This window comes from Ambystoma mexicanum, chromosome 14 (genome assembly GCF_040938575.1).
Source record: "Ambystoma mexicanum isolate Mex_15411 chromosome 14, UKY_AmexF1_1, whole genome shotgun sequence".
Taxonomy (NCBI): domain Eukaryota; kingdom Metazoa; phylum Chordata; class Amphibia; order Caudata; family Ambystomatidae; genus Ambystoma; species Ambystoma mexicanum.
Window position 1 is genome coordinate 94,794,763 of NC_090940.1, and position 26,229 is coordinate 94,820,991.

The window sequence follows — 26,229 nt, forward strand, 5'->3', positions numbered from 1 at the left end:
GTAACAAATCTCCTTTTTAGATAAAGTTCCACTAGCAACAAATCTTCTCTTTTGGGTGAAGTGTTCCACTTTCCACTTGAAGCAAAATAGCCCCAATGGCAATCCTGGCCACAATGCTTTGTCATTCTCACAGGAAGATTTGCCACAGTTCAAAAGAAAAGCAATATTCACACTGTTAATGGTTCACAGTTCTTACTTAACAGTTAGGATTCCTTGAATAATTAGTTCAACATTCAAAATGGTATATTTGTTAGGATGATTTCTTGATACTCCTGCATCTGCTTCAACAACTATATTTCTTGTCACCTTTGTCCCATAGTAGTTTACCTTGGTTTCGACAAATGCAATGTAACATCTACTGACAACCAAATATACCTTTGGTGTTTCAATACTTTGGACTACTGCCACAACTTCAAATTACTTTTAGACAGACTTTTACAAGATCATTTTTTACATTATTTCAACCTCTTCAGGTAGGCTAGGCACTCTTTCTTCAAAGGGGCAGCCTCTTAGCCTTTCTTGTCTCACTGGCAAAATGGTAACCTGCGTTTGCCTCCAAGACTCAATTCTCTTCAGTCTTAGGTATGACAGGTTCAGTCTGCTTCAATATGTTCTTCACAAGCAGCCAATTCTCCTTCCCCAACTGTCCTTGCACCTTACAGCCCAACAGTTACCCAGAAACCTTGGTGCTACTCGCTTAGCTTCACAGAATAGTTGTTTACTGGCCGGTTTAGGCCAACTAACTGTTAATGATTTCACAGTATTGCTGGATTGCTTTAAACTTTTGAGAAAAGGTCAGCTACACAATAGTATGGGGTTCCTCTTGGCAATTCTTGTTCTCTTCTTCAATCGTTTAATATAAGGTATGTCCGTGTTATACAAAGTATAAAGTTCCATCTTTCGGTAAAAACTACAATTTGACACACGCAACCACTCTTTGATGTTGTTTTCCAGCTTTAAAGGTGGTTATGTAATTGTATTCCCAAAGAAGCAGTACAGGATACAGTTCAGGCCTCCTTGGAGAATCCCAATAAGGCACACACGACGACTCTTTAATGTAGTTTTCCCACTGATTGTAATTTCAGTATAGTCAAGATTGAATGTTCAGTAATGGTCATACCAGCGTTCCCTCTCTTTAATTAGGAACATGTTACTACTCGGAATAGGAATAGCCTTCAAATAGTAGAACAATGGGTATTGGTAGCATTTAGCTTCCTACGCACATCTTTCACTGCACAGCCTCTGCACTTCAGAGTTTAGGAGGATGGGACTCTCTCAGAACACGCTAATGTTCCAGCTCCTTCCACTCCTTCCTTCTACTTCCTGCACCTGAGGGGGGCCTTTTATGCCTCCCAGGTTCCTTCAGGTGTGCGCTGTTGGGCCCAATTGCCTGACACTACAATGGCTGTTAGGCTTAATTTTCCGACTACTACATCTGCATGCCTCTTCGGCCCTCTCCTTGGTATTATCAGGAATAGACTACGCAAACGCTCTACCTAGGAATGCCTGACGCCTCACCAAAAAACCTCAACGCATCCAAAATACTTCAGCAAGACTACGCCTTTGACTTAATAGAGGAGACCACATCACACCAGTCCTGAGAAGTCTACACTGGCTACCAGTAAAGAAGCGCATCAACTTCCAAGCTCTCTGCATTTCCCATAAATCACTATACAGATAAGGAGCCGAAATCCTCCAAGCAAAAATCAGCCAACATTAACCGAGAAGAGACTTAAGAAGTAGCGCCGACCTCCAAATAGAAACAAGACACTACAAGAAAAGAAAATTCAGAGGATGAGCCTTTTCCTATTGATAGCCAAAATATCGAGCTCAATCCTGAAGGAAATAAGAACGAAGGATGACCTCCTAACTTTCAGGAAACAACTAAAAAGCTGGCTATTCAAAAAGCCGAGATTAACAGACCGATCTATACAACTACCACCCTGCGAACAGACCACCCCAACCTCATACAACACCCATCTTTACAAACCATGAGCCCAGAATAAAGACAACACAGGATAAATACAGAATGAAAAACCAATAATCTAGTTCCTTAACAACCAGAACTCACCCAAAACCCACTAACCCCCTCATCTCTCTTCCACACACTACACGTCCCACCCACAAAACGTACCCCGAGTGCTAGTGAAACATTCCACCAAAACACCCAAACCGCACCAAGCTACGACCCTAATGCTCTCCGACTACAAACAACTCAAACACTGGACGCCACCCTTCTGGAGACAAGTCACAGTGCACAAAACAAAGCACACACAGAAAGCTCACACGTACAAGCGTTAGTTGCTCCTGGTTCTGCAATCATCACAGATGAGCACAACATCTTTCCTATCCCTCTCTCCATCATAACCCAGCCCACCTTACCTTATAGAGCCACGTGAGCACCTGGAGACTATGAAAATGGCAGCGCTGTGTGCTATAAATCAACTTAACATGACAATACAACTCCCACAATACATTTATATGTTGAGTTGGGCCCTGGGAGTGAAGTGAAAAAGTTGTTTCCTTGTGACATGGAGCCATCTCGGCGCGCAAGTCATCTGGGTCTGGCTAGATGTGTACGCTCAGCCTGCTTTATACCTCAGCTGGCGCCACTTTGCATGTCCATGCCCCCGCTAAGTGAGAGGTTCTCTTTTAACCCTTCATTGCCCTCACAACGTGTATATGGGCAGGGGAGTTGACTTTGATTTTGCCTGGGGAGTGGGGGAGGGTCATGGGGAGGCGGCAGTGTGGGAACATTTAAAGAACGTCCAAATGTAAGTATGGGGACTTTTGGTGGTAGTAGTCGTCTTTTATATATCGCCTCTTCCCATTATTATGGCCTCAATGCGTTTGTGGTGGGAATACCCTATGGCGCAGATGGCTTGTCCCGGCGGCGGCTCCCCTATATATGGGTCCAAAAAGGTCTAATTTTGCGGTTGGTGTGTGGCGAGCATGGCAGTGAGGCGAGTGCCCCAAAGTCCCATGTACCATGGCTACAAGTAACCTTTTGTGTGTGATTTGGGTTGCATCTGTCTGGGCCTCCACAGGTGGAGGGGAGTGTGGGGGCAAAGGGTTATTAAAGATGGTTTGCTTGCAGGGTTGGACTTGGACATAAAATAGGCCAGGACACCAAAAAAGGAAATTGGTGGCTTTTTGGTGACAAATAGTTTGAAGAGTGGGGCGTGGGGAGATTTCTGGGAATGTTAGTGGCGAATGGTGCTTTTTAAAGAGCCTTTAGTCTGGGAAACTCCTGGCTGCCCAGTAGGCCCGTCTGGCCTCCTCTTCAGGCATTGCTTGACTGACCCGCCGGACCTGAACTACCCGTGCCGTCCTCACCTTCCAGTGGCAGTTCCTGCTGGAGGGCTGGGATTGCAGTAGGAGGTGGCAGGGCGGGCATGTCTGTGCAGCACCTTATTTCAGACTGCCACGGGCCTCCTGCCGCCTGATACGAAATACCTCTGCAGCAGAAGCCCTCCTCCTCCCGTCCCCACCCTCTAATCACAATCTTACACGCCGTCTCCCACGGCTCACAACCTTGGGATCCCGTGTCAGCGACACCATAACTGCCACTGCTGCCAGGATCAACGTTTTAAAGATCATTAATATCCATCCTCCCCTCACTCATCGTTCGGTCAAACACCGGTTTACTGTAGCCCCACTTCTGTACTTTTGCACCTCTCAAGAAAATATTCAACTTTGCCATTTGCACTATGCTGGGTGGCTCTCTATGCAAATCACTCCCTGCGATTCTTTCTGTAAATCAAGCAACAGTCTGTCTGCGTCCATCTCGCCGTCACTAACCTTCAGCCACCTTGCCCTTTCCCCGCTCCTTCTCTCTAGGACCAGGCACCTCCCCACTGGAGCGCTTTCCCACTTGCTCTCAAAGCAGTTCAATCAGTGAAAATATTCGCAACCCGGCTGAAGGCTCACCTGCGAGCCAATCCACAGGCACACTCTTCACGCGCATCCCTGCTCTCTATGTGCAGACGAATCTCCCCTATAGCGACTATAAATATGTACATATCTGTCCTGGCTGTGACCACTGCCCCAAGGCCTAAATGTACATTGCCAAGGTAGAGTGACCAGTTGGCTCCTTGACGAAGGGGACCCATGCTTCCAGTCTTTGCCTTTTTATTTGTATGACCTCTTGTTATTTAGTATTTAAGTCCAACGGGTTCATGATGCCCACCAGAAGTGTAGGGAGGGTCCAGTCCTTCCAGATCCATCTTGGCTTTTCCTCTGGAATCGTCAGCTGCTCTTGCTCAGCCTCTTGAGCCTATATAGCGTCACAATACAAGAATTAAAACAAATGCATTAATCAAAGCCCAGGGTTATAAACCTGGTGTCCCGTTGACGCGGAGCCGTTTGGTTATTCGACTTGGGCGTGCCATGGAACGTATCGACCCCAGTGGCAAGACAATATAGCGTCTGTGTGGCTTATGGCTCAACTGCATAAGCTGCCGATAGAACGTGCAGCAATGTTAACTGATCCTGTTCAGTGTGTACGCCATTGCCCATTGACAGTGTTTTCAAAATGGCAGCCCGCAGAGCGCGTGGGCGTTGTCAGCTATGGAGCTGCTCTCAGAACGGAAGCGATGCTTTGCTCTAATCACGTTGTGTGTAGGTTCCCCGTGAGTATTAATAAAGAGCCTCCCAGGGCATTGTAAGTGGAGTTTTCCCTTCAAGGATTAGATGTGTGCTATTGTTAGCTGCGGGGTAGCTTGCCAGCAGCTGGAAGCAGTGCCATGTGATCATTATAAGTGCTTTGGAGTAAACACTTGTTTTGTTGTTGTTGTTGTATTCTGTACTTTATTTTTTGTACGTCATGTGTCTGTGTATCCACGATAATATATGTGTTGTTTCTCTTGTAACCTTCTATTGTGATATTTCTTAACAAAATAAGGTGGTCCCTTCAAAATAGATTATTTATGTAGTAACGACTGTCCACCCACGACCATTATGATTAATCACGATATGGAAGTGGCAGAGGGACTCACTCTAGGAAGTCTGTCGCCCCTGACTGCGATCAGGTGGCCAGAAGCAGCACTGTGGCACATCAAAAGCCTTAGAGTGGTCCTCATCCGGGTGAAGATGCTGCGCGAGGTGCATCAGTGGCTCTCTGTGGGGTTGTCACAGGATACAGGTTGTGAGGTTGGGAAGATCCTGGTAGTGAGCTCTGGTGGCAGGTTCCTGGCTTATGCTGAAAGTCACAAACCTTTCAAATCTGTCTTCAGTGCCTACAATCACAGGGAGGATCCATAGCTTTGCTGGAAAGAGAAACGCCTCGGTAAGCGGAGAACGGCGAGATCCTTCCAGACCGGATTTGGGACGCTGACAAGCAGTGCACCCTGAAAAGCAGAATTGGGGCTTGCGACCTGGAGAATGGTGAGCTAGACAGAAGATGCCATCCTATCTTTGATGTCAGACACTGAAGCTGCAAACGATGGTAGCGAGAAAGAACTCATGGAGAAAGGAGGAGAAAAGTGCGGGTCATGGCCGAAGGAGAGTAGCTGCGTGGTGCAAGAAGGAGAGCACTGGTGAGCGGCAGCCAGCGAGGGGAATCAAGTGAGACATTGCACTGCCAAAGAAGTTCAGAGAACAGTGAGATCGATAGAATTCCCTCCAGGATTCGGTATGGGATTTCTATCCCTCTCAATATCCATGTTTGGCTCTTGCACGCTTGGAAATCTTCCTCCCAGGATTCGGCATGGGATGATTTCCAAGCGTGCAAGAGCCAAACATGGACATTGAGAGGGATAGAAATCCCATGCCGAATCCTGGAACCTGGAGTGAAGGATTCCAAGTATACAACAGCCTAGCCTGAACAGTGCGAGAGATCGAAATCCCATGCTGAATCCTGGAATGTGGAGTGAAGGTTCCCAAGTTCTCAATAGTCTAGCCTGAACATTGACAGAGATGGAAATTCCATGCCGAATACCGGAGCCTGGACTGAAAGTTTCCAAGCATGCAACAGCCTCATCTGAATACTGAGAGAGATAGAACTCCCATGCAGAATACTGTAACCTCTACTGAAGATTCCCAGGTGTGCAACAAACAAACGTGAACATTGAGAGAGATAGAAATCCATGCCGAGCACTGGAACCTGCAGTGAAGGTTCCTAAGTGCTCAACAGCGTAGCATGAATATTGAGAGGGATAAAAATCCCATGCCGAATCCTGGAACCCAAGTGCTCAACAGCGTAGCATGAATATTGAGAGGGATAGAAGTCCCATGTTGAAGATATGAAAGGTTGCACGCGTGAATGCAGTTGCATTCAGAAAGAGAGACTTGACTAATTTAGTCTCGAACTACTTGAGCAGTGAAAAGGGAGACATTTGTGAAGTCTATTTTATACTGGAAACCGGTGTCCCAAACCTTAACCATATAAGCCCAACACTGGGAGACCAATGGAGCAAGAGCCAACCTGGCAACCCAAAAGCAAACCTGTAACCTAAGTTCGTAGTATCTAGGTTGAGAATATTCACCCCAGCTGATGTATGCCTGTAACCCCTACATATGTACAGCACCGCCTTGCTTCCCAAAGCTAGGTTTATGCTCAATATCCAAATTAAAAATGTGAACATGTTTTGGGTGTGTATTCTAGGCTTCAGTGCATCCCCAGAGCTAGCGCTAACTTGCATGTTTTAAGCGCTAGCCACACAGTGTGTGGAATTCAGCCAGGGGTGGAACCGAAAGAAGCCCTGGAAATAATGTTCAAAGTGGCCACATATGAGACATTTTCAGCAAGCTCAACCCCTTTTTTTATTATTTGGTTAAAACAATCACCTTAACAACATTTTACACCAAATATTTCTACACAAAATGTCATGCACAAAACACATTAAATTCATCCACATAGTTAAAACCTGTTAAAACAACAATTTAAAACAATTCAATCACTTTAGTTCATTTACAACATGCATTTTTTACCATTATAAAAAAAGGACCTTTCATAGACAATATCAAGGTTGGTTTCAGCACTACTTAATAGGCAGCTAAAATAAATAGAGGGAGCATAACGGACACCCTGTCCAAAATCCAAAATTAAAGTGCAACGTGACTAAAGTGCAACATGATGCGGCTGAGACTCTTCCAATTTTAAGTGGGCCAAGAAGCCAGTCACTGGCAAGTACTATGGCAGCACTTCTTACTGAAAGGCAATGCTGCCACATCATTTCTCCATCACCAAAAGAGAACACATCAGCATAGTTACCAAAACAATTCCACCTTTTCCCCTGAGTCGCAGCATATGCTATCAAAAGGTGTCTTAGTGTCTCCTCCTGCTGTTCTCCCATGCAAAAGCCACGGTGACCTTGGTCTGGGGGCAATAGCCCATATTGAATCATGAATCCTTTGGTTAAAATAAGGTTCCATCGGAAGAGCAAAAAACCTCTGCTTACTTCCCGATCTGGGTAAATTGAGAGATGCAGAGCTAGTGTTCCCAATGTTTTGTGATCCCTTGTCAGATGACTCAGTGATCGGACTTAATGCATGGAATGCACAGTATCGGATCAATAATGTAGCTATAACAGCTTCTTAACTCCACATGGATTACCAAGCAGATCTGCCACTGGACCCCACCATCTAAAGTTGCGTTAGACAGAAAGAGGAAAAGGTGTTAATATACTTGTCGCCCAAAGTTTCCAGAATAGTTTTCAAATCAGGAAACAGGGAGTTCTTGGTGCGTCAGATGATTCTTCTGTACAAACGGAGATCCCTCCAACATGTCCTAACGCTTAAAGATGAAATTCCGACCCCATACCTAATGGCCAGATTAGGCACTCTGGTGGAGACCTGAAGAATCTCCCTCCACACCAATCCCTCTAGGACAGGCAAGCAATCCAGGATCCAAAAATCTGTCAACTCAATCCCATGCAGAAGTTTTGGGACAATCGTCCCTTAAAAAACTTCAATACAGGATACAAGTATTTACCATATTTAATATCAATACGACACAACTGAATTAGTAATGCCCTCGTGTGTATCTTAAGCTGTTCTTTAGTGAGCTGCTATCATGTTTTTTTTCTAGATGGGAAAACCACGTGTATGTAAAGTGGTCAACCATTTCAGTCAGCTCTAAATCCAAATTCCCAGTAAACCTAGCATCACGTTTCCGCATAGTACAGTGAATGACTTTAGTCTTTGATGGATTAACTTTCAAACTGTGTACCCTTGAGAAATTAGAAAAGGCATTGAGCAAGCTCTGTAGGCCTTTCTGTGTGCATTCAAATAGGAGGAATATTACGTTGGCGTAAGCAAGCCACATCGCTTTAAGATTTCCAATCTTAGGGCTTACAAACACGGACGACAACTAACAATCTCCCACATCGGACATGTACAAGTTGAATAGGCAGGGTGCCAACCGGCAACCCTATCTCGCTCCTCGCTAGGTATCTGTGCGTCGGGCAAGGAGTCCTTGATGATTAAAACAAATACGCACGTGTGGCCCGTGATAGAGATCAGAAATGAGCGTTAACAGTTCCTCCGGAATACACCATCCGTGTAATTTAGCCCAAAGGAGTGATCTATCGACCACGTCAAACGCTGCTGATAGATCAATAATGGCTAGAAAAATTGAGTCATATTCAGCCAACCACACATGACTCATAGTACAATTCAGCACAAAGCCATCCAATGAGGTGCCCATCGATTTTCTGAAACCTGTCTGGCAACCCTTTTCTAATGAGAACATTTGAAAAATTAAATGGGCAGATTACTCTTGCCTACTAGCCAGTTTCCAAAAAGCTTTCCGAACCCACCCAGCTGATCAATTCTGCCTCGATTATTTCCACAGCCCTGTATCCTCTCCCTGCCCGGTGGCAGCATGCTGGAGAGGCAGCATCGTATTCAGTCGATCTCGAAGGCATTCTCTGTGGCCCGCCTGCCATCATGATGGGCAGTGTGCACAGCAGTCTGGCATGAATCTGAAATTGGATGATATTCCTGTATTTTGAATCTGAAATTGACCAGCGTTCCACATTTTATCAATAAAAAAAAAAGCAATTTAAGCACTTCCCTTGAAAGCCTGCACACTTTCCATGTCAATAGCTACCAGCCACATAACCCACCTTCGCATACATCTTCACTAAAAGTCTGGTTATTGCTGCACTGCACAAAGTGGTTACCTATAATCGGGAGCAAGCATGCTCTGAAAAGACTTTAGCAAAATAGCCAAGCAGAAGGTATACACCCTCATTCTGATAGAGGCAGATGCATGTAAACAGTGCATAAGTGGAATTTGTATACTTTTTCTTTGCGTTACTCATTCAGATGTCCGGTGGCATTGGAAGTCCACACAGGAAATCAGCAACAGAATTCTGACATGGCTGAATCTACTTAGGTAGGGTGCATTATTCCTACAGGGACCTGGCGAAATCCATGTAACTTAATGGGGGTAATGATGCAATTGCAGTCACCATTGCAGAAGTCCTCCATGCCCTTTGGTGTGGTGTACACCCGGGGTTTGACACACGCATGCAGTGTAAGGCACAGGGTTTTCCCGTTTCTTTCCCGTCTGATCCGAGTCCATATGCAGTGTCGGATCAGAATCTCAGCAAAGAGACCGGCCTTCCAGATGTGCTATTGAGGTGGTCAAACTCATCAGAATTAAGTGCTATGCGCTGGACCAAAATGTGGAAGAGGCATGGACGAAACCGGTTGTCCTCAACCAAAGGGCGCCTTTCTTCATCCACGGATCATCAATAAAACCCATAGATTTCTGCATCACCATCATCTGAGGAGCTCTTACTCCATAATGATAGAATTTACTAAGCCATTAGCGCTGGATCATTGCTACTCCAGGCCCTTCACGTTTCCTTAGAGCTGTCTTCGTTCTTTATTGACAAATTGTTAATATATTGACGAACATTATTCCCTGCAATACCATGCGCAGCCCCTAACATACCATGGGATAGCCTTAAAACCACTCCTATGTCACTCTTTCCATTAATCCCTCATTCCCTCTCACCTTCACTCCTATTCTTCTGCGGCCCTTTGATGTGGGCTTTGTGCAGCATAAGTGTTATTGATGGCACCAACACAACATAACACCCTTGCTTGTAGTAATCATCAGCTTCTCCAAACTCACTTAGATTTCACACCGTTACTAAATTAGTTTGCACCTCATCTCCTCTGCATTTGCCTATCCGCACACATCCTAACACTTAACTTCCCGCTGGGAGACCGCTGCCCACCGTTGGGTGACCCACTACTACACATTTTCAATTTGTTGCTCACTCACATGTCTGTCCCTCTCCTTTTTGACCAGCTTCAGAACTGCACTGAGAACAATGGCCTGGCCTACCATACCTAGGGCCTGATTCAAGGAAGTGGTTTATAATGGTGCAATCCCATAGGAAAACGTTCCATGAATCAGGCCCCTTATGTTAAGCAAGCCCGCTTTCAAGCAGCTAAATTAGCTTGTTCCTTTTGGCCTGGGTAACCTACGCAAACGTCACCATCACCGGGGCTTTGGATGAGGATATCCTGATTGTTTGGGAACTTCAATGCCACTGAACTCCATTGGCCTTCAGCTGTTCATAGCAGGCTTTCTGGTGCAGGGCATTCACAGGTCATGGACGTTCACAGTCGGGTACCTGGTCGGGTCCCCATATCTGGTCTCACTGTAGCTAATCTTGTAAAAGCACAGCTCCTCTTCCCTGATGTCCCTGAAAAGGGGTCACTTTTACCATTTATTTTCCAACATTTAACTTTGTTTTTCTGGCTTCTATTTTCAAGGTTCCGGGAGTTTTTGTCTGCAGACGCCTTCCAGACATTAGCTAGAAAGACTGAAGAGTTTGCCAGAACATTAATCCTGTTGCTCTACTGAGCTGACATATATTTGAAGGCTGTCGCACTGGCTAAGTTGTAACATTGACAGTAAAGGTATTAGTCAGACCAACAGTGAACCCTCCATCTTGGCCGGTAACATTGACAGTAAAGGTATTAGTCAGACCAACAGTGACCCTCCATCTTGGCCTGTCTCAGTTGTCGCACGTTGTATGGCATTTGCAAATGCAAAGGCCTTGAACACTTTTTGGATGTAGATGGATCTCTGGTCCCCAGTAGAGCGACTCTGGGCTTACATGATCTACCCATCTTCAGACACTAACAAAGATACTTCCTTTGCTGGTGTCTGTGGCAAGTGCCATCAAATTGCCTGTGCCTGGTGAAGGACTCCCGCTGATCCTAACGGGAACGCTGTGTAGAATACAGGGTCTTACCCAATTTGATCGATTTTAAATGATCAAATGGTGCATCTGGATGAATTCGTCCAGTACCATTTGATCGATTAAAATCGATCAAATTGGGTAATCAATACCAAACATGGGGAGCGGGGGTATGGTCAATTCCGCCACAAACAATTCTGCCACGGCCAAATCACACAGATCGGAACACAGAACTCGGACACGTTCCTCTTAGGAAATAGATCTGTTCCTCTGGCCCTGGTCACTCTCGCGTGGTAGTCAGCTTCCAAAGCATCAAACTTCAGTCTCTCTGTATGATTTATCACACATATATTGTGGTATTCATCTGCCATTTCACACTTCCAAATTCTACCACCACATCCCCTGTAGTCCTCTCTTCTCCTCCTTTGGCAAACCTTCGGAAGTGTATTGCTGCTATAAATCCTACGTGTGGATGAAATCTTATTTTGATCGTTTCCAAAAATGATAGAACTAGCAGCCGGCCACCTGGGACACTTCAGATCACCTTGCATTGTGGACGCTGTTAATTTATAGTGGGATTAAAAGGGGTGGGAGTGCTGGGTCCATGAAGCATTATGAATAGGGCTTGCTGACAAAGTGAGGAGGTCTGGCCCATTTTCGTACCATCAGTTTTTTTTAAAAATCTTTTTATAGAGGTTTTAACAAGTACACGTAAAATTGCACACAACCACAAATTCGCGCCAAGCAATACTCTGGTCAGTATTTCTGAAGTGCCAATGGATGTACATACAGAGAATAACTCACACTATTGCGCTACTGATGAAAGCTTCCAGCCCATGCGCTGGCTAGCCACGCCCTGTGCAGCACTCTGCTGCTCCAGAGCTAGGGACACACTTTAAACAGTAACATAAAATAATCAGATTTGCCGCGTGTTCAGAGTTTAGACTCTAGTCGGGTTTATAGTCATAAAGTCGAATGTAAAAAAGTCAAAAGTCATAAAGTCGAAAAAAAAGTCGAAAAAAAGAATTTCGAATTTCTTTTTTACTACGTTTTTTATTCGAAATGGGGGGTTCCCCCCCAAACCCCCACTTTTTTTTTCTTTTTTTACCCCTTTTTTTTCTCGCGGGACCCAAAAAAGACATAAATAAAAAAAAAAAAATCGAAAAAAAAAATTGACATTTTATTTTCGACATTTTTGTCATTCGACTTTATTGATTCGACTTTATGACTGCACACCCTCTAGTCTATGCACAGTCAGCATCACCAGTGTTCCTATTAGGAATCCTTGTGTGTATATGTGAGCCTATGGCTAAGTGAGGAGCCTTGCAACATATCTGCCATGCTTCGGTTAAGAGACAATTCACTCTGTAATGTGGGCTCTATGAATGGTCATTGCTATTATGTGTGTAGCAACAATATACTCTTATTAAACCATAACGAGTGAGGAGTTTGTACATTTCACACTTAAAAGAATCCCTTCTATGTGATCACCGTTTTAGCAGAGTGAGAAATACGGTATAGTGCGCCTCATTACAAGTTGAGCGGTGTGGTCATGGAGTTACCATCGAATTACCCCACCGCCAGCTATGATTTTGGCAGTGGGGTGGAGGAAGAATCTCCAGCAAAATACTGGAGGTAATTCCACAACCTTACCGCCAAAATGTGGCCATTTTGGCGGAAGTTAACGCTGGTGGTAGTTTTGCCGAAATCCCCATGGAGTCCTGTGGACTCCATAAATGGGGACGAACACTGCCATACCACCACTTGTAATCCGGCAGCAATTCTATTGGACCAAGTGGCGGTAACAGTAAATCCATTTGGTGGTATTTTGGCGTATTTACCAATGAAATACCACCAAACATTGTATGAGACCCATTGTGAGGTAAACGCATTTGCCCAGGATCACATAATGTGATCAAGTGGAGAAGCTCTAATTGTACCCTTTGTTTCCTGGATCAAGACTTTGCAGTTTGGCAGCAGACAACATGTCATCCATAGTTGTACACCAATATACACTTATTTCTGTGTGGTTGTCTTTTAAGGGTTAGCCTAGTATTCTGTATTGAGTGAAAGTGGGTTACAATGCAACAAACCACACGGTTAACCAACTTGACAAAAATAACTATTTACGGCAAGTATGCAAACGGCAGGCCAGCAAACTGTGTTTTTCTCTATAGTACAATGCCACATGTAAGAAAGGGAATAGTTGGCGATAAATGAGAAGATGATATACTTAATGAAATTAACCATGCATCTATTTAGCTGTTGAAGTGAGCCTGGCCACCTGGCAGAAGACTCATTTGCATTGATAATTTCCAGCTAGGCGCACTTGCAGTTTCATAGCATTTCAAGGTGGGCCAAGAGTCTGAGGTGTAAGAGGGTAAGGGGGTGTGGCAGTGGGGCGCAGCATGAGAACCCCTGAGCTACTGAATTAACCATAAAGCAGTGTCTGTGCTGTTGGGCAAGTTCTGGAAACAGGAGTAAAGTTCCAGGGGAAGGGCTGGCTGGAGAGGGTGGGCTGTCACTACCAGAGTCTGTCTCCTGAAATGAAGTACCACCCAGGGACACGCCTTGGAGTGGAGTGTGTGGAGAGGTGCCTTTTTTCAGGTTTGATGTGTTCGGGAACTGGAGGGATCCAGCCCTTAAGGCCCTGCTTTCAAATAAACTCCTTGTTTTGTTAGACACTGTAAAGTGGAAGGTATACCATTTGCGCTGCCTGTTTGTGTTGAAGGTTATGTCTGGTTTGTTGTTAGAGTGGCTTTCTATTGGTGGGTTGAATCTCGTCTGTCTTTCAAAAAACACTGTGGTCCTCTATTCTGTGCTTGCCTTCAGTGGCCTCTGCCTGTTGTGGTGTTCAACAGAAGGATCAGTGTAGAGGGGATGGACCCGTGACCTTCTCCAAGAGTTGCTTATGGTACAGTCAAGAGGTCTGTGTTTGACGCCAGAGTGGTCTCTGCTTGTTGTGGGTTTCTGCAACACCCAGGAATGTGTGGAGAATGAGATCACAGGCTTAACTTCTTTGTGGTGTACCCTGTAACGGTTTATTGAGAAGCAACTCTAAACACAGGGAGTTCCTTCCCTACCCACTGGTTATGAAACAAACTATTTAACAGATTATTTTTTTGAAGCCCCATCTAAGACACATATCATGCCCCTTGGATCCCTCACCCCTGAGCTAACAATGAGCCAAGAACCAGGTTGGTGTACGGGAAATATATTGGTATTTATTGAAATTAAAGGTAATAGGAATTAGCACGACATTGTTACACCCCACTATCCATGGCACAGCACAATCAACTTATCTCAGCATAAATAAATCAGAAAAGTGAGTTAAAGAGAACACCACCACAATGTTTCACTTTCTGTAAATTTCACTTCACAAAAGAAGTACACTGATCAATAAAGAGGGCACTTATGTAATGTGCGATTTTGATTTTCTTGCAGGCTTAAAAGGCTAGCAGTAGTATTTCAAGATGGGTAATGATGATTTCGCCCATACCTTTTGGTTTAAAATAAACACAGGGTGATTTATCGGTTTTTCAGACAACCCAGCCCCCTCTTGCTTTGGTCTATGGAGGGAAGTCAGACAGAAACATTGGGATGCTTTGGGGAATTTTGGATTTCAGACCCTCCTAACTGAAAGGCCTGTGTTGGGGAAGCTGGATAAAAAGGTTGGATTGATTTAAGAACAAAAACACCCCTCTTCCTTAAAGAGGTTGGTGTCAGCTGGACAGCAATGATTACCCAATTAATTTATAGGCTATAATTTTCAGAACACAGTGGGAAGTGAGCTTTGTTAATTTCGAATGTTAACAAAATTCACCCAGTAGCGTTCTGCCAAATGGGGAATTCATTAAATTAATATTTTTGGTTATGTAGGCTAAGGATCTACACAGTTTTGCACCCCTGCCAACTATAATGGGAAAGGATTCAAGGCAAGCAGACTCCCCCACCTTTTGGTTTCCCACAGCTCAGTTCTACTTACACCGCAAACCTCTGTTTACGGTTCAGGAAAGCCAGGTGCATCTCAGGACACTCTGGAAAGATAAGACAGGGGTCTGGTCACACCACTCTCAAAGTTGGCCTCCCACTCTCCACCATTGGACCCAGTCAGCTTTGAGGCCTTCCTAGAAATAGACAGCTCCACGCAGATGTACTCTCAGAAATCTCCTCTACCGTCTCCTTACAGCTGTCAGGTGGTAAGTTTCAGCAGCCTTGCTGATGGACTGTCTCTTCTCTCTGTCCTTCTCTCTTTCTCCTTTTTCTGTCCTTGTGTTTCCTCTATCTGTGTGTACCCTGTCCTAAGGCAGTCCCCCTTATATAGCGGCAATGACACCAACAATTTTACAAGCTTAGGGAAGTACCCTGCAATAATCCTTGCCACTAGGATTGGACAGTTACCCTTCATTCTCATCCCAACTCAGCCTCCAAGTCAGGATTGGTTGAGGGTTCTGGAGCAACATATGTCAATTTTCATTTGTAAGTGCCCTTTTGTTTTCCTTTCAACATTTTGGCGAGACCTAGTTAAGTATCACAACTAAATAATTTTACTAGAAACTGGCATACTAAACATATTTTCTGATTCCGCTAACCATGGAGAATTAGATAAGCCAACCACCAAATCCGTATGATGTTGCACGGCCATGTGGCACATTTCTGCCAGTTTCCATTAAAAAGTACAACAGTTATGAATATGTGAGTTATTAAACATCCCTAGTTTCATTTCCCACCGCTCACCAATTCTCATATTTGAAACATGTTCAGATCAGCCAGAAACCTAGTTCAACTGGCCATAACAGTTACATAGATGAAATCCATCTGCCTTATGATGGTTGAGAAAAAGGCCTAAATGAGAACGGTCCTTTTAAATAAATTGTGAGTCTTCATGTGTGAGTAAATGACCCTTTTCTGCCTTCCGCCCATTTGTTTTCACTGGTTCAGCCTGTGCCTTTATCAGTCTCCTTTGTGTTGGATGCTTGCTCTTTGAGTGGGTGCCCCCTTTTTCACACCTTTTTAGTCGTGCTCCAGCCAAGCAGTAACTTTTCTTGGAGTCGATGCTTTCAGAGCCAGCAGGTCTGTAGAACACTGAATTTCGACACCTTTAGCATGATATTTTATTGTGCTTGATCATTAGATGGGAGATGCGACATCCGGGCTGGAAGTGGGAGATGTCTTTGTGAAGTTTTGCCCACAGCCTGCAAAAGAGTCTGCCTTGGGCTGACATTCATGAAGACAAAGTGGCTCTTCAATTGTCACTAGAGTTTTGTGGGTGAAACATAATATACATTTCTCTTTGTCAACCCACACATCATGTTTTGTTTTCCTGACATTTTTCTGTGAGCAGCGATATCTTTTTCACTTTTACTTTTTTCAACTGTTTTTATTTGCACACACATGTGCAGGCCGTTTTTGTTTTCAATGTTTAAAAATCCTGTTTTCCATGTGACGGGTATCTTTGATTCCTCCTTTTGTAAACTAAAAGGCTGCTTATCCATTGGTAATGCCAAGTAGGACCCTTTCTACATGGAAAACAAAAACAAGGCCAGGCCGTTTTTGTTTCAGTGTTTAAAATGCCTGCCATTCAAGTGAAAGGGACTTCTGTTTGGGGCCTTTAAATGCACCCCACAGCCCGTAGCAGTGTTGTGGTCAAAGGTCTTTGGAAGGAATCTGAGGGTGTCCTCCCTTCTTTCCCAAACATATCCTTCTCCCAGGTGGCCAGAGAAAGGCAGTTGCTATCGGATCCTGACCCTAGGGGTGGATATGTGAGGGAGGATTGCCTTGGTGGAGGAGACTTGTGGAGTGGGGATGTGGCACCCTTGAGTGAGACACAGTATCCCTAATTTCCCATTTCTAGTGAATCTAATGTCCCCCCGACCTTTGTAGGTTACGGTCAGTCTCTTCCCTATTCTTTAACTAAATTATTAAATCCCAGTACACTCCAGTCAGGTACTGGGACAAGGAAGAGACACACCAGAGCCATACATCTTCTTCTCTTTTTTGGAATCTAACTCCCACGAACATAGCTTAGGTACTGAGACGAGGAGGCCACCATTAACACAGAAGACAGACTGGAAGAAGAAACATGAGCCGTCTAGTTGTTGGGCTCATTATCCTGGAGCCAGGAACTTTAAAACAGGCTCTGCTGGGAGCCTGTGGGAGAGGCACGAAAAGCGCAAAGCAGAGTTGCAGCTCCAAAGTTGGGACTGTGTGAAGGCACCTTCCCAAGATGCAGGGAGGTTTAGAGAGTGTGCAGCGAGCGAGAGGGGCTTTTAGCAGTCTGAGGCGAAGATGGGAAAGCAGTGCGGCACGGAGCCAAAGTACTGGGAGCAGAGGAGTGACTCCTGAACGCTCACAGGTGCAGGACCTCTGACTGCAGTCTACCGTAGCTCTAAGAAAGCTAGCGAGGAAGTCGTGGAGGATACCATACCCCAGAGGGAGCAGACACATTTCTCTGGAAAGTCACAAAGTGGAAAGCAGACCGGGAGAAGGCCGGTGAGTCCCGCTTGGTGAAAAGGGGGACCCGGACACGGTGGATGGGTGGTTTAGTGCCAAAGACATTACCATTTGAATATCCAAATTGAAGCTAGTAATACCAACAGTCAAATATGAAAAGTAATTAAAACAATGAGAAGTTGAATCAGCAAGCATTGCCAAGAGTTAAATAAGCAAGCATTGCCCATAAGAACTGTAATAGTAGGCAAGTCTGCATGGAAGAGAAACCTGGTGAAAAGGGCGCCAGGTGCTTTGATCAAGAAACTCGAAACAGAGAATCTGTTTCCTAGCAGGAGAGTGTACTGGGAAGCTTATGATGGAATGCACAAGTTACTGAGTTTCCTAGCAGGAGAGTGTACTGGGAAGCTTATGATGGAATGCACAAGTTACTGAGTTTCCTAGCAGGAGAGTGTACCGGGAAGCTTATGATGGAATGCACACGTTACTGAGTTTCCTAGCAGGAGAGTGTACCGGGAAGCTTATGATGGAATGCACAAGTTACTGAGTTTCCTAGCAGGAAAGTGTACTGGGAAGCCCATGTTGGTCTTGCAAGTGAAAACTACTAAACAAGTGAATGATGACAAATCAAGTGATGATAAAGCTTGGAGGGTACTTGAAAGGATATTAAGTTAATTCCCACTGTGAAGTTGAAACTGTGGCAAGAGACTAATGAAACAGTGTAAGAAAGGTTTGGGGCGTTTTTAGTACCAACTTGCAGGCCCATGCGCCAGATTGCTAGTAAAAATTAGATTTATGTCGCAGTTACGTGCAGAGCAAAAAAGGGGTATCAAGGCCCCAACCCCTTGGAGAAAACGGTAGACAGAAAGCTCCACTCTTTAGAAACTGCGCCACATTGTATTTTTGAGTGAGAAGTATGTGCGTTTAATAAGTTGCCCTTTTTAGATAACCCATGTTTCGACACACAAGGGTCTTTTTCAAATCAGGGCTGATTTTAGCTATCGTCCATATCAAAATGTTTCAATTCAGGATGGCAACATGAAAGGTCACGGGATTAATCCCCCTCGGTCTCACTCAACATCTCCTGCCGTCTGGTCCTGACTAATGAAACAGGGTATACAGTAACTATGAAACAGATCCAAGTAAGGCGTATAGGTTGCGTGACCTGTAATGGGTGAACCGGTTGGTCTAATAACTGCACCTAGACTGAATACACCCACCTAAGGAAAAGCAACATTGTGACGGAATAAAGTAAATCTTTGTGAACTGAACTTGGTGAAGTTGATGAATTGCACTTTCTGAATGAACTGTATAAAACTGGTGAAAAGGTAACCAAACCCAGAGAGCTGGGAAGCAGTGAATATACCAAGGAATTATTTTATCTTGATACAGTGGAAGTATCGGAAAACTTGCATGCTTGGGGAAGGGAACCCCTCTTTTGTAAAGTGAACTATTTGAACCTTGGGGAAGGGAAAACCCTTTTCCACCTAGAAGCTGGAGGAAGCTCTGAACTTTTACTTTGCACACTTCTCGCCTGATGCCAATATCCCTGCACATTGTATACAGTTAGGTGTGAGGGCACTTATAGGTTTCAGACACAGGCTACATTTGCTTTGGACTTCCTGACCCAGACTATCCTTATTTTTATTTAGATGGGGAAATCTCACCCTAGCATAGGGCAAGTTAGTCCTTTCTCCAATCCTTATTTTTAGTTAATAAAAGTGTGTATCTTACAATTACATTCAGTTGTCTGTGTCTAATTCGTGGTGCCTTCACATCTTCTAGGAATACGCGGCTACAGTGTAGGAGTCTGGTCCGACTAGCGAGACTGGTCTTGGCTGGTCGCATTGAGTAAAATGAGCCATCGGGAAGTGACTGGTCCCTAAGGTCCATCAAGGCTTTGCTGTCCGAGTGGCATGGCTTAGTCTTGCAGTTTCTTCTGCAGACCATCTCCACCCGCTCCCCTGATCAGCGTTTTCTTTTTAACACCATCCTGCATTACTTATGAGGTCTTGGAACTGGTATGCAGATTTCAGTTCCCAATCAGAGGCTGCATTCACCAAAACATAAAGGCTGTTGACCAATCAGGATCAGTAGCTATATTCACATTCTCTTCTGCTTTCTAGTAGCAATTGCAGAATACAGAAATGTTCATGGTTTCACCCTCAAATCCCACAGAGCAAAGGCACTATGTTCACAACTGGTCACAAGTGGCTCTACCATTGATGGCCAGACCCCGGCAGGGATGTGGCCCTGTATGTGGCCCCTGCATTGAGTAAGATGAGCCATCGGGAAATGACTGGTCCCTAAGGTCCATCAAGGCTTTGCTGTCCGAGTGGCATGGCTTAGTCTTGCAGTTTCTTCTGCAGACCATCTCCACCTGCTCCCCTGATCAGCATCAACATAATACATTAAATATTGCCCTGGTGCTTGCAGAAGGAAGAGATCATTGCTGCTGGCACAATTCCTTGCATAGTTAATGCATTTTCGGAATGTTCACATCATGGACATGCAATGGACGTTGATAGTAACTCTAGTAGACCCACCGGGACTTCAAACAAAAGGACTGTGGCAGTTGTAGTCCACAGCAGAATAATGAGAAAAATCTCTTTTTTGAACTTAAAGGTGGGGCCATTAATATGGTTCTTCCTTCTGTAGCCAATGAGTAAGCTGGAGGGAAAGGCACAACATCAGGCAGTAACCCGAAAGTTTCATTGCAGTTTTAATAATGTAACAAATCAATTCTATTTTTTGGACTAGGGTTTGAAATTGTACGCCTTCAGTGCCAACTCGTCTTGAACTTTCCAGTGGCCATTGTGAGCTGGTTGTGACCAGGAGTGCAGCCTCACAAGCTATTATCTCTGGTTTCCATCCTCCCTTTTAACCGCATGAAGTTGGGAGTGATATTCATTTTAAAGGGACAGTTTACATTCGGCAATCAGTGCCTTGTCCATTGGCTTTTTCCCACTGGCTACTTGTCAAGTGATGTAGGAATCTGTCAGAAACTCTTCCACTGGGCTTGAAGCCCGTCCTTTCCAGAGAGATCTCTACCGCTGCCAAGTCTTAACACGTCCAAAGGGATTTGTTTTCCTTCAGAGTATGGTTTTGACCCCAAATGTGTCTTGATGCCCTGAAACTAGGTAAATGAACCAGCAAATCTCAAATCCTGTGGGGTCGCTACTTTGCGATGTCAGAAATCTGTTAAATAAGTTGAATGTTTTGTTATTTTATATTGGGAACACTGTATAAACATCTTAACTCTTATTTACAATTGTTATAAAACTCTCGTCTTGGAAAAATTCAACTTTAAGTAAACTGATTACTCTTGAAATCCTTGCAAGAAGTGTTTTCAGCAGCACTTGTGTCCTGTTTGAGTGGGATTTTGGGTGCTGGATTGGTGTGTTCTTCCAGGATATTTTGCTGCAGGAGGGGGGATGGTGTCCGGCTACTTCCTACCCAAGATCTTGAGAAAGCAATGGAAGCGGAGTGGGTAGGAAAGGAAACCTAGCCTGTCCTAAGACTCTGCAAGCCCAGCACAAGCCTGCTTTGTATGCAGAGGCAAGAGAACTATGGGTAGAGCCCTTCCTGGTTTAAGATGTGCATGGAATCGCCACCCTGCCTCTCCTTCCCAAAGATGTCCCCCATGACTCTACGCAGGACTATAGCATTTGCCCACCTTCTGAATGAAAAAGAGTATGTCGTGGAAAAATTATTGTAGCCTCTCCCAAAATGAGGTAATGTGATCTTCTATTGTGTGCTTGAGTAGTAGAATATTTTCTTAACCAATCTTTTCAGAAACTTCTTTTTATCATTTTGAGAAATGTGACACCCATCAGCTCAGATGCGGCGTACAGACATAAGAGCTTAATTTCATGACCCATTAGTATCTCCCTACCCCTCTGTCACTGGCTTTCTGTGGGACCTACCCTTGAGCTAGACACACACTTCTTTAAGCAATTTCCAAACTGCTGTGGGCGCAGTACCTCTGTAGTGCCTTGATCTTCCCCTCCTGGTACCAGGCTTGTGCAGAACATGTGTGCCTGGGGTTGGTGCCCTCATGCATGCCTAAATGGGGCACATTTCCAGAGGTCTTTGGGACAGTTGGTGAAACTCGGCTGTTCCACGTTTGAGCCTGAATTCCGAGAAAGCTTTTGCTTATTTTCAGTCTTAACCCCTTATGTGCCAAGGACGAGTATGCTTGTCCTTTTTGCATAGACTTGCATAATAGCCTGGCACTTTATTCAAGTGCCTCGTGCCTGCAGAAAGTCTATTGTTCCATAGTGCTTTTATAGCATTCTCTGGGATTCAGATCAGCAAGATGTCTGCCTGTTTTCCTCCGTGAAGAAAGTAGCGGGTAATAGGTGCCCATGTGTCTGACCCTTTGTGCCACATGCGCTGCTCGGGTCATGTTTTCAGACCATGTGCAGGATCTGCGACTCCACAGAGTCTAGCTCTGCTATACTGCTGCCTGATGTGAACACAGCCTAAATGATACAACTTCTTCTTTTCATTTAAAATATGGTTTGACTTACCCACAAAGTTTCCAGTCAGTAATGAGCCTGTGTTTCTCCTTTTTTACAGTATGTCCTGTCTGGCTCCGATGACTTCAATCTGTACATGTGGAAGATCCCCACGAGTCCAGATGCAGGTGAGTGCCCCGGTGGGCCATGAGGGAGTGCCGGTTTCTGCATGTGTTGCCTCCTGTCCGGGCGCCATTGCCACCATGCGATCAGAACTAGTAGATATTCCACATGGAATATTCCCTTTTGTGTTAAAGATATTGAATATATTATTGTGAAAAGCTCTCCATCCAGGGCCCCCGGGCCAAACTTGCTCTGCAACAGGGTTATGAAAGAGAAAGCTAACTTATGGGCCAAAATGCTATTTTCCTTTTTTAAAGACCTCATAAAGAAACATCTAATTCCAAATAGCTGGAGAATGTCTTACGTAGTCCCAATTTACAAGAAAGGGGACAGGGCTTTACCAACTAGCTATAGGCCAATAGCCCTTTTGGATGTTGATTCCAAAATATTTGCAAGCTTAGTTTTAGAGCGTATTTGGAACTGGATGGATCTGTGTAATATTCTATCGCCCTTTCAGTTTGGCTTTAGAACGAATGTAGGTACTGATGCAGGAGGTCTTTTAATAAATATTATGCAAAGAGTGGCATGGACCCCCGGAAATCTCCCTATCTACTTGGCGTCAATTGACTTAACATCTGCTTTCGATTTAGTCGATAGATCAATATTGTGGACAAAATTAACACACCTAGGGATGCCTGATTCTCTATTGTGAATTGTTTACAACATGCACCAGGACTCTAGAATTAAGATCCGACTTAGTATGGAAGGAAATTTGTCCCAAGAAATAAGGGTTAAAAATGGATTTAGGCAGGGCTGCATATATGCTCCAACTTTATTCAATTTATACTTCTCCGATATAGGAGAGAGTTTTAAAAAATTGGTTGTAAATTCACCTAAAGTGGAGGGAACCAAGATCCAGTGGACTGCCTATGCAGATGACGTGACTCTCTATGATCACACCCCCATAGGCCTCCAACGACTCTTAACTGCTTTTAAAGAATACATTATCAAAAATGCACTAAAAATTAATTATTAAAAAAAACGATTGTTTGTCAAATAAGAAAACAAAAAATGAACACTCTTTTTCTAAATCATGAAAAATTACCGACAAGGAATGTAATAAGATATCTAGGCTACCCAGTTTTTGGAAACAAGAACAAGGCAAACTTTAGGGCTTTATTGGAATCGAAAATCACTCCTATGGTTTCTCAACTACGTAAAGTTGATGGAAAATATGGTAAATTCTCTTTATTGCCCTGTATTCGCCTGTATAAAAACAGAATAGGGCCTCAACTGTGCCATGGATTAGAACTTGCACCCTTATGGTGCCGGATGGAAGTAACTGCATTTAAATCCAAAATCGTAAAAACGATGGTACATTGCTTGCCAAAATGCGTGCCTTTGGTAGCATTAAGATATGAGCTTGGCTTGCATTCTATTAGAAGTACCATAGAATGGCGCAGAATGGCCCTATTCAGGAAGCTGGTAATTAGCAAAGATACTACTCTGTATGATGTAATGGGCAGAGGCCTTAGGAGTGGCGCTCCTACATCAAAGTACCTCAGGGACATGTTGGAAGAAGCAAATGAAATTCTGGACAAACTAGGGATCCATAGAGATACACTTATTACGAACCCAATGAAAATAAAAAAAACTCATGCTTCATTCCGATTGGAATTCAACTGTCCAAGAGGTTAAGATGACTCATTTATATAACCATATGGTCTCGGAATATAAAAAATGGGGGAGCTTGCACCATATCTATTAAAATTTCCCGATAAAACCTGGAGACATGAGTATATGAGATTTTGCTTCAATGTGCTAGGTACGGGACAAATAGTAGATAGTAGAAGTGGTCAGAGTAAGGGATATTCCTTTTGTAGATTATGTAAACAAAAGGAAAATTGACCTTCAGGTTTCTCACAACACTCGCACACAAACTTTATTACACATGTTTTGTACCCCCATATGCGTCATCTATGATTTCATCCTATGTGGCAAACTGTAAAACCTATTGACCGCAGGGATTGGCTAGGGGAACATATCTACTTATAGAATACATAGGGTAACCCCGATAGGTACACCATTGGCTGTCTCTTATCTATAAGGCACGCCTCAAACTACCTCTAAATACCTATAATACTGATTACAGCAGACAAAATGGCAGCGGATTGGTCTCTGCAACATTGTATAGCAGGTTTCCCCATAAACCCACTGATTGGTTGGCATTCTCACCCAACCTTTGACTTTCAGGTCGACTAGCAGCACGTAACCGAAACGAAACCCAGGTGCTTGAGTCACGTCGGATTACTCCCCACTTTCCAAATTAGTCCATCATCTCTCAACAGTCTGACCGTGGGCTAAAGTTTTCCATCTGTAGTTGACCTTGTAGCCTGTTCTCTGTCCTGGGACATTCACGGGAGTGTAAGCACATCACTTTCTTCATCCACAGCTTAATGAATAGCCCCTGTTTACAACTTCTGAATCACGTGTGACGAGACCACATATGTGTCAATTTCGACCTCTTATTTACTGCTATTTGATTCAGTTATGATGGATGTCATTGCTCCTCTCGGCCTCTAGAGACCTGCTCACTCTATTTTATACATACTTTATACACTTTTAATTGTCCAATACTTGTCTCTTGCAGATGCTTTCTTCTTTAATCTAAGAGAAATATGTCTCATGCCCATGGCTTATCCGTCTGCCTCCCTTTGTGCCTTGCAGCTATTCTTTAAAAATAGCATCCTTGATCCCAGGCAACACAGACTCCTCTTCGTTTTGCACACAAAGCTGTTTTCCAGCATCTCCTGCCGCTGCATCCCTGTTCTGTCTCTGAAGTAGCTGATTTGAGTCTTAGCACGAACCAGCGTCCATTTTCCAATTATGGCTGTACTAGCCATGTTATATATTACTCTATAGCAAGCTTCTCTATGCCTTCTCTACCTTGCGTTGCTGCATATTTACACTTATTGGTCATAAAGTTACTTCATCTTCTTTTGTATTCATGATTACTCTCATTTCGTACATGTTTCTCTTGTCACTTCAGTCACATCATCACTCACGTTTTTTCTTATCATTTCAGTATCTCTTCGCACATCTTCATGACATCACTCTACCCTCATCAGATTTCACTCAGCGCTCCATGATGCCCAGTGGTGCGTGCTAACACCCGTCCACACGATATCCTTCCACTCTTTCAGTGCGAGGATACATTCGATATGGTAGTCTGAGTGCATATTGTCTGTCGTACACTCCATGTGGTATATGGACAACACTGGAGTCCCATATAGGCCTCTTCTTCTACTGACCCAATATGACCGTGGTGAGGGGGCGAGAGTTATGGAAAATGCGTCCAGCTGCTCCTCTACATTTCACTCAACTATTCCGAGCTGATCCCCATGAAGCATTTGTGTGTAATAGCTAAGAAGCAAAACTCAGTTATTGCCTCTATTGACAACCAATGCACATTGTTTTTGGGCTTCAGAGACATGGTCTCTTCTCTTCAATCTTTCAGTGGTTCTTATGGTGCTATTTTGGATAACTTGAAGTCTGTGTAATCTCCTTTGCCGATGTCAATCAGGAGACTCCTACAACAATCAATTTTTGTATTGATAATGGCCCTTGCTATAGTCGCGCGGCTCTTTTTGGAGAGAAATGGGGGGATTTGGGATAACAATTTAAGGTAGTGCGTGGATGTTGTTACCAGTTTATTTACCTGGGCTCTCATATTCACTGTATGATATGATATGGCATATATAAGACACCAGGACACAAGTATGATCGCGATAGACACCCAATGTCTAGACATTTTGTTGCACCTTTGTCTGGCAGTCTGTGATCTGTAGATATTGATAATCTGCACTCAGTCTCTGGATTTATTTGCTGGTTCCCATTATCATTAACTCTGTATTCTCGTTGTTTAAGGCGAGACAGTTTTTGACCATCCCAGCCTGCATTAATCTATATATTGCATTAATGGCCTCAACATCCTCATTGTAGCCTCCGGACAGTAGAACCATGCTTTT

The 26,229-nt window shown here is 44.1% G+C and overlaps 1 protein-coding gene across 2 annotated transcripts in view; it reads left to right on the forward strand.

The window, feature by feature from the left end:
* DCAF5 (DDB1 and CUL4 associated factor 5) overlaps nt 1-26,229 on the forward strand; it is a 507,909-nt gene that overhangs the window by 433,148 nt on the left and 48,532 nt on the right. For both annotated transcript variants that reach the window (XM_069638590.1, XM_069638591.1), the window contains exon 7: nt 22,200-22,266. In XM_069638590.1, coding sequence (XP_069494691.1) covers nt 22,200-22,266 — 67 coding nt within the window. The remainder of the gene's footprint in view (nt 1-22,199; nt 22,267-26,229) is intronic.